The sequence below is a fragment of the Python bivittatus genome, unplaced genomic scaffold, assembly GCF_059951505.1.
Source record: "Python bivittatus isolate LINGU-HERP-01145 unplaced genomic scaffold, Pbiv_v1 ctg000670_np1212, whole genome shotgun sequence".
Taxonomy (NCBI): Eukaryota; Metazoa; Chordata; class Lepidosauria; order Squamata; family Pythonidae; genus Python; species Python bivittatus.
This window is the reverse complement of record NW_028277094.1, coordinates 12,198,917-12,207,355: the sequence shown is the minus strand read 5'-3', so window position 1 is coordinate 12,207,355 and position 8,439 is coordinate 12,198,917. Positions and strand designations below refer to the sequence as shown.

Sequence of the window (8,439 nt, the reverse complement as noted above, 5' to 3'; positions counted from 1 at the left end):
CCCCCCCCCCCCATTTCTTTCTCTTTTCTGTTGGGTCTCAGTGGTCAGTTATGAGTAAGTCACATATCCAATAAAGGGATTTGGGCTTGGAGATGTCAACATTTCTTATTCTGATACCCAAAGGAAACACTGGATAAATGTCCGTCCATCTTCTTCGCTATGTATGTCTTGATCTTGGCCATGAAAGGCAGTGAAAATGGCCACCTGGTTTGCCAAAGCTGGACAGGTGATGGTTGGGAAGATTTCAGGTGTAAACCTGCCAACTCCCAATATCCTATTGCTGCTGGAGGACCTTTGGTGATTCAAGCACTGGAGGATGGGGCTACCTCAGGAGGTGCTCCACCCCCAGGCCAAGACACCATGCAGAACCCCCCCCCCCCACCGGGAGTCTTTTGCGTAGCTTGTACACATGTGAACACACTCGGTATGTTCATAATGCAGGAAAAAGGGCAAAGAGGGAAAACTGTAATGACTGCACACAGTTACAACATTGGGGGGCTTTTCAACTTTTCATTTTGAAGACCAATAATAGGGGATATGATGCAAGGTTTATGTATGATGGAATGCAAGTGGACAGAGAGAACGTTTCCAGCTCTCTTAAAATACCAGAAGGCGGTGAGATCATCCAATGCAGCCGAGACTCAGGACTTTTTCACCCAGCACCTGGTTAACGTCTGGAATTCTCCAGTACAGCACGTGGGAACGATCATCAGCTTGGAGCACTTGAAGAGAGGATTAACCAAACTGGAGGAGGGGAAGGTCACCTCTGCCTTCTACTCAAGATGGTCCTGGGCCTGCTGGTCTTGGAGACACCACCGTGCAGGACATTGTGGTTTGCATGCTTTTCCCCCAGAGGATTTGGCCATCGTGGGACCAGAAACTTGGGCTACCTGGACAGATCCTCTAGTTCAGTGTTTCTCAACCTCAGCAACTTCAAAATGTGTGGACCTCAACCCCCAGAATTCCCGTCAGCATGGGGAATTCTGGGAGTTGAAGTCCACGTGTCTTACAAGTTGCCATTGTTGAGAAACCCTGGCTCAGACAAGACTTAGGCATATCGTCAGTCGAACACCTGTAACCGCAGCGCTCCTTCGTGTGCATAGAAAGAGGCTCGTTTCCTCCAGAGGAAGCCTGCTAACTGAATCTCCTGCCCAGGTAGGAATGGCTTGCTTCCTTTGGTGGCAAAACGTGGCACCTCTGCCACAGCTGTCTTGGATGGCCTGCCCATGCAAATTATGCAAATGGCTGTTCATCAGAGGCAGTCTTTAGGTTTGGGTCAAGGCAGGAATGCCCCCTCTGCATCGGTGGCCCCATGCCCGGGGAACGGATGCCTTGATCTCTGCAAACCAGCGCTTCCCATTTTGCAAAAGGTGAGAGAGGTTTCATATGAGAAGCCAAGTGTATTTTGGAAAGGTGTTCCCAGGATAATCCAAAACCTGAGATGAAAAGCTCCCAACTTCTCTGAAGAAGTTGCTTCTTCAGCTCCCTTTATCCCCCTTGGCTACTCCTGAACCCTGGGGTCTGCAGTGAAACACCCAGGGGCTCACTGGGCCTGTCAAGCAGGCCACCCGGGCATTTTTGACCCGGGGGGGGACCTCTGCTGCCAGGAATCCCCCGGAGCTCTGCTGCTGAAGGGGGGCCTTCAAAGCCTTCCCTCTTCTGACAGCAGAGAGGACAAGGGATGGATGTTAAGTGCACTTTAGAAGTCTCCTTCTGTGCTCTACGTGGCTCTCCTTGCCCCCCTTTTCCCCTGGGCTGGGGGCCTCCCTCAACCAACTGCCGGCCTGGGAGTCTGCCGCCAGCACTGCAGCGCCACATACGCAGCCACCAGTGAAACTGGACAGGGACAAACAACAGCTGTTTCCAGCTTCCGTGTCCCGGACAGAGAAGAGCCAGATATGCTCACGGAAGACAGCTGGGTCTGGGCCTCCACGCCTCATTAAACACCGAAGAAGGGAAAGCAGCGCTCAGGTACAGAGCCGAGATGGCTCCTTGCTGCGCTGCGGTCCCTCCCGCTGGCTTTTCACGAGCTGGTTGTTGTGAAAAAGCGGGGGCGATGGGGAGGGGGCGCGCCCCGGGGGTGGAACACAAGGAGCCCAAGCCTACCTCTACTGTCCCCTTAAGGCCTGGATCGGATCAATCAGAGAAGCAAGGCTGGCTTACAGCATCCCAAGCAGAAATACTGGAACTATTAGACGCATCAGGAATCGAGACGCCGAGGATCGGGCGCCTTTCGGTTCAGATTCGATCTCGGGAAAGGCTGGCCTTCAAGCACCATCTCACGGTTCAGCCCCACACATTGGCCTTCGTGCTGGCGGGACCCCTAAGGCAGCTGCACCCCGTGAAGGACAAGGGCTGAAAGACCCAGGTGCCTTGAACCGTTCCCCGCAGAATTCAAGCCAAGTCAATTTGAGCACAACCTCCTGCAATGGGCAGGGTGGGTTTCAGACCCACCCTTTTCACTGCCACACCCGCCTGGCAGAGGGGGCACTCGCGAGCACTTGGCACAAGGCAGCACTGCTCTTCCCCCTAAAACTAAAGCACACCTCCTGTCGCTGGATTCTGAGCAAAGGGGCCATTTCCACAGGGACACGGGGATCTTCCTGACTCCTTGGGATCCAGACCAGCAGTTGCTCTCCAAACCTTCGGCCCGATCAGGTCTTGGGGCACTGAACGGGCCTCTCTTGCAAGCAAGGCAGACGTCCTACCTTCTCCAGTGCAGCAGCATTTCAGGAGACCAGTGGGCGATCTTGCCTGCCTCCCTCCTTCTGGCCTCTGTGTCTTAGTTGGTGGAAGCGTTTGAAAAAATGTTCATTTTGCTGAAACTCTCTCCCCAGATCCTGACCCACCTACCTAGGCCAGCAGAAACTAGTGTGGACTGAGAAGGCAAATCAGCCAGCATGTCAACCCAAGCCACCTTTCTGCGTGTTCCCAGCCTAAGAGTTTAAAAGCCTGCCCAAGAGAGACACGCATGTTACCTCGGGGACAGCAGCAGCAGCAGCAGCAGCAGCTATGACAATATCCGGTCACTTGATGCCGACACGGCTTCTGCTTACAAGGGGCCCGTGTGCACGGGGCAAACAGAACCCATCTCATTCAGTTAGTTGATCCAGGTGTGACGGGGCCTGCCAGGCTCCCCGAGGAACCACCCTCTGAGGCTGCGCTACTCAAAGGCCGCCTGGCAGGGCGGAAGGTCGGCTTCTCGGCAGGTGAGTTAAGAGACCTCTATGGGAAGCAGGTGAGGGAGGCTGGCCTCCAGCTGGACCCCCCCCCCCGAAGCCATTGTGCTCCCCGTGCGCAGCCTTGCTGCGACCATCCAGATGGCTGTGAACCCTAAAGCTACAGAACACACAACGCAAGGGGAGAATTACGAAAGACTTTTCATTTTATACACAGAGTATGTACATCAGGGTTATCCATGCAGATTCCAATAGAAAACTCTGTACAAAAGAAAACAAAACAGGACTGTTCCAGGAAACGTGTATGTTGGAAGCTCCAGCAAGAAGATAGTCCGGAAAGTGTCAGAGAGTCATATACAACATGACACAAGGGAGAACAGGAAAGGAGAACGGACTTAAAAGGCAGGGCCCAACAGACATGGCGACCACACGAAGGAAAAGACGGAGTCCCTGGCCACTTCCAAACTGATTTGCATTTATGCATATAAAAAGAGCAACTGTGTGAATTTGGCCATAACTGGTGAATTAAAGGAAGGCGATACAAAAGGAATGGACACCAATCGAGGAGGAGGTTTAAAAAAAAAAAAAGACCCCCACAAACACAGAATGAATCACCTGAACCCTTTTGGTCCATGGAGGTCCCACAGATCATTCAACAGTTTGCACAACTCTCTGTTTGACCCCATCACAATTAAGCATCAACGTGGCTTGGCAGGCATCCAAACTCACATTGCGGCACTCTCACTGTGCTTGGATCGCTACCAAAATTTCAAAGAAATGGAAGGATGTGGGTCACAAGAATGAAGCCTACTATGGACTGGATGTTGTGGAGGACAGTGCCTGTTCCATAATCAACCATTTTTATGAGCTAATTATTTACTTCTTTGTTGCATCCATGGATTAATTATCTGACTTAGAAACCCCTGGACAACCCAGATATTCTCTGCACAAACAAGTCTGCAGATGAATCATACAGAGGCCAGATTGTGAGAAGGGGAAATTTATAAGGGGACGGGGCAGAAAAATCAGATTCATGAAAAAACAAAATAAAAGTGATTAATACATGGAAGAACTAGACACACCCACACCCGCACACACACCCATAAAACAATACGAGTTTGCTTTATTTACCCAATGCCTGGGGGGGAGGGGGAGAACTAAGAATTTCATTTACCTCTATTTTTCCATTTGTTTATCCTTAAGACAGGATGCTTTCCTCTTAATTTAAAGGGAGCTAAAATCTTACCACTTATAACCTTAAAAGCATCTAAATCAACAAATAACAAAACCAATGAATTGCTAAAGACCCAATTTTCCCAGTAAGGCACCCTGACACCATGCCCATACTGGCTGGAGGTTAGGGCAACTGAACTCCAATATATACAGAGAACAACCGACTGGGGAAGGCTGATCTAAATATAAACAAATAATTTCATGCATTTTAATTTAACATGAGCTCACAATTGCATCTTAATGCAGAACAAATGGAGAAATGAGACTTCAAGAATTCGAAAGACTCAGGTCCCCAAGGACATTTGCAAATTAGAGGAGAAGCCTTACATAAACACTTCTGGGTTCACTTTTATTGAGCATTAGAACAGGCAGGCAGAAATCGGTCTCACGCCCAGCGAGAGCCACTTCCAACATGCCTTTGCCACAAACCCCATCTCGTGCCAGGGCATTCCTTGGGAGGCTTGAGGATCTGTGGGGCAGAAGAGACGTCTCCTCAGGGACCTCCCAACAAGACTTTCCAGAGCCCTCTGGAGAATTGTGTCTTCAGAGGTGGACAGTTGCTGGTACTGGAAGCAATCTACGTGGAGAAAGGAGAAGAACCCTCCTCTTGCAAAGAACCCTTTTTAGTGCCTCACAATCTATACTGTAGAGGACAGCAAACTGTCCTGCGTGAGTTCAGCTGTGGTGCTTTGCTCTTAGAAGGACGGACTACGGTAAAAGAAATTCTAGGCTGGAATCCAAACCCAATTTAGACAGAGCGCAGAAACAAGCAGGCATCTTTTTGAAGAACAACGGCTCTCTTCTCCCTGCCTCCAACAAGGCAGTCCAAGTCTCAACAGGGCTGTCATCGTCCGGAGGAACACATCTCTAAATATCATTGGCACAGAAGCCACCCAAAATCAATTTTGGATCCTAATTCTTACTTGGCACGCGTGTCCCAGAGTAACTGCCCCCAGGAGAGAAGAGGAAGACAAGGGTAACAGACATGAACAAGGACTTCCTGCCTCTTCAAAATCCACCTCTATGCAAGTATCATATATATGAATGACACCCACCTTGACTCTTCAGATTGGGCTGAGCTCATCTGCACCCACCTATTCTTATCTCTCCCCAAATTTTTTATACTGAATTAGACTAAGATTTGTCTTCACTGGGAGAAGGACACCAAACTGCCCTGGCAAATAACTCTCTATCCCAAAGCTACCCAAAGGCAGAATTCATCTGAGCATTTTTCCTGAAATGGAAATAAATAAGAATTTAATTTAAAAACATCCTTAAAAGCTTCATTATATTCAATACATTTTCCATTTGATCAAAGGGCTCCCACTACCTCAGGTAATACTATGCAGGAATGGGGGAAGGTCATGTCAACCCTCGCTTGGCACATGGGGGGAGAGAGATCACCGTACGAGCTACCTCTACAGTTGAACCGCAGCCCCAACTTCACCCAACAATAGCAACATCCTTCTTCTACTAACACTGGAATTCTTTGGGATACAAAAAAAGTGCAAAGAAATTAATTTCTTAATTATTTCAACAAGAAGATAAATTAGTCTAACCAAATTACTCTACAGGTAAAAGCTGAACCTTAATAACTAGGATGTGGAACAATGGAAATACTAATTTTAAAAACAGAGCAATGCAAATCTTTTTCTAGGCATCTCAAAATGCTATGGGGCAGGTCTCCCTCGAGATGCTTCCCTCTCAGACATCTCATGGACCCTGGGAAGGGGAAGTCCTCTGCAGAGAAGGGGGGGACTCGTAACAGAACTCAGGGTTGGGGACCATCTCTCAAGCCCCCAACTGCTCCAACAGGCAGAGCATAAAACAGTCCCCCAAATGAAGAGCAACACTGAAAGAACGGGGGGAGCGGGGCGGCTTGCAATACTGGCTGTTCTCCTGAAAGGTGGCAAAGGACGAGGCCACCACAGATGACACCTCAGAATGAGCTGTCATGCAGAGACATACCATTCCTCCTTCTCATTCCCCCAGCTGTAGCTCCTTTCCACACACACACTCCCCTTGCAACCCCACTGGAGTGGGTCTGGAGGGGCAGAAAGGAGCAAGGCAAACTGATTTGCAGTTAGGGGGTCACTGTCCACAATGCACAGAAGTAACAGCTCAATGCCCTAAAACCAGCCAGGGGGACAAAGATTTGATAAACGCCACTAAAACGTTTTCACTATTTTATGACCTTCCCCATTTAAAAACAACAACAAAAGGTTGTATGAAGTTGGGAGCAAACTGTGAAAACCTGACTATCACAATATAAACCTGAGATTATTCTTTTAAAAAAAATTTTTTTTTGGCAGTTTTACTGAAATGCTTTTAACTAATACGCTTCTGTAGGATTCTCAATTAAAATCACTACATGTCATTATTTATCCCAGACAAGGAAAATAACTTTTGAAACATCCACTGACCAACAAATACATTAAAAATGATTACATATCAAATTAAATATGATAAATAAAAGCATATTTACATTTTTTTCCTAAAAACCAAACTTAATAAATTCAAAGTGTGCAAACTGAAGAACATCCAACATTCAGATGTTAGTCCTTTAAACTTCACGTATTACCAATCTTACAAAAACCTAATATTTAAAAATACGCATTGCATCTATTGAGACATAAAGAAACTGCAAAAATGTTTAAGACTAGTAAAAGAGTTATTACACAGGCACTTCACATGTAAACAATCTACAGTACAACTGAAAAATATTTTGGCACCAATCTAGAATACTGAAAATAACCACACAATTTGTCCTTTATATTGTATACTATTCTGTCATCGCCAGCATACACCCAACTAAAATATTGGAAATGGTACAATAGTAAGAAGTGCAAGAAATGAAGGATGCAAATCTTCTCAAAACTGGTCAAACTGGTTCTGTGATTGCTCATCCAGATTTTCTACTATGCTATAGTGATTTTTTTTTTTTTTTTTGGCAAATGTACATGAAAATAATATATGTCTAAACTTTTAAGGTAAATGCCATTTTAAGAGCTGCTTTACTCCATAATGTCCCAGACAGAAAAATGCATGTTTCTCAAAATGTCACCAAAAAGCCAGCAACTGGTTAGGATTTCCCACCATAAGCATTTCTAAAAGCGATGCGCTTGTCTTTCCTTGTTAAATGTGTGCTGCAAGACCTAAGAGGAACACTAATACAATTTAATAATTTTTTTATAAAGTCAATTAAAAAAGAAGAATGCAAAAGATATGACAAACGAAGGGGAGAACTCCGAATGCGTTCTACCTGGAAAGAGAACCGGATGGCCTCGAAATCTCTTATGGCTCTCAGTAAAAAAGAAAGGAGGTGTTTTTTTTTACGCTGCCAGGGAATTGTCAGCTGACATCCAGGTTCCAAACACACATCCAGAACACCTGGCCAGCACTGACGTTTAATGGCTTGGGAAGTTCCTCTGGAGGAAGTGAAGATATTTGGGATTGATCCAACACACGTCACGGCAGTCAGTTCATTCTGCAAGAGCCTGATTACAGGCAGGAGAGCTGTGATGCTTTAGAGGAAGGTATTTCAAGAAGAGCCTGAACTGTGAGTCCAACTTTAACTAGCCCTCTTTCTTCCAAAATGTGATGGGGCAAGCAAAGTCTTTCCTGGAAAAGGAAGAGAAGCCTCTTTTAATATTTTTCTCCAAAACAGATAAAAAGTCAAGCTAATTAGGAAACGCACTTCCTTCAAACATGTTATTCAAAGACCAAGGTGTCAAAGGAGGCCTTACTTCAAAGGACCCAAAGCACCCTAGCTGGAATGTTTATTTCTGAGTCCCCCCGAAGCGAAATTACAAGTTGCTTCTCAACCTCTGCATGGCTTGAGGAACAGCCTTGCTGTCCTGGTGGAACTGGAAGGAGGAAGAGAAGGTGCAAACTGAAGCTCAGCCTGGGTGCCTGGGCTTCCTAATGCCACGGTGCAAGAGACTGTCAGATTTCCCACAAGCCACTTTTGGCCAGCCCCAGCTTTCAAGGCATCATTTGCTTTCAGCCTCTCATGGGAAATTCTGCC

The 8,439-nt window shown here is 46.8% G+C and overlaps 1 protein-coding gene across 2 annotated transcripts in view; it reads right to left on the bottom strand.

The window, feature by feature from the left end:
- Nucleotides 1-3,367: 3,367 nt before the first annotated feature.
- The window catches only part of LRCH2 (leucine rich repeats and calponin homology domain containing 2), a 31,708-nt gene continuing 26,636 nt past the window's right edge, over nt 3,368-8,439 (bottom strand). For both annotated transcript variants that reach the window (XM_088151481.1, XM_088151482.1), the window contains one exon: nt 3,368-8,033. In XM_088151481.1, the coding sequence (XP_088007607.1) occupies nt 7,914-8,033 (120 nt within the window). In that variant the 3' untranslated portion in view covers nt 3,368-7,913. The remainder of the gene's footprint in view (nt 8,034-8,439) is intronic.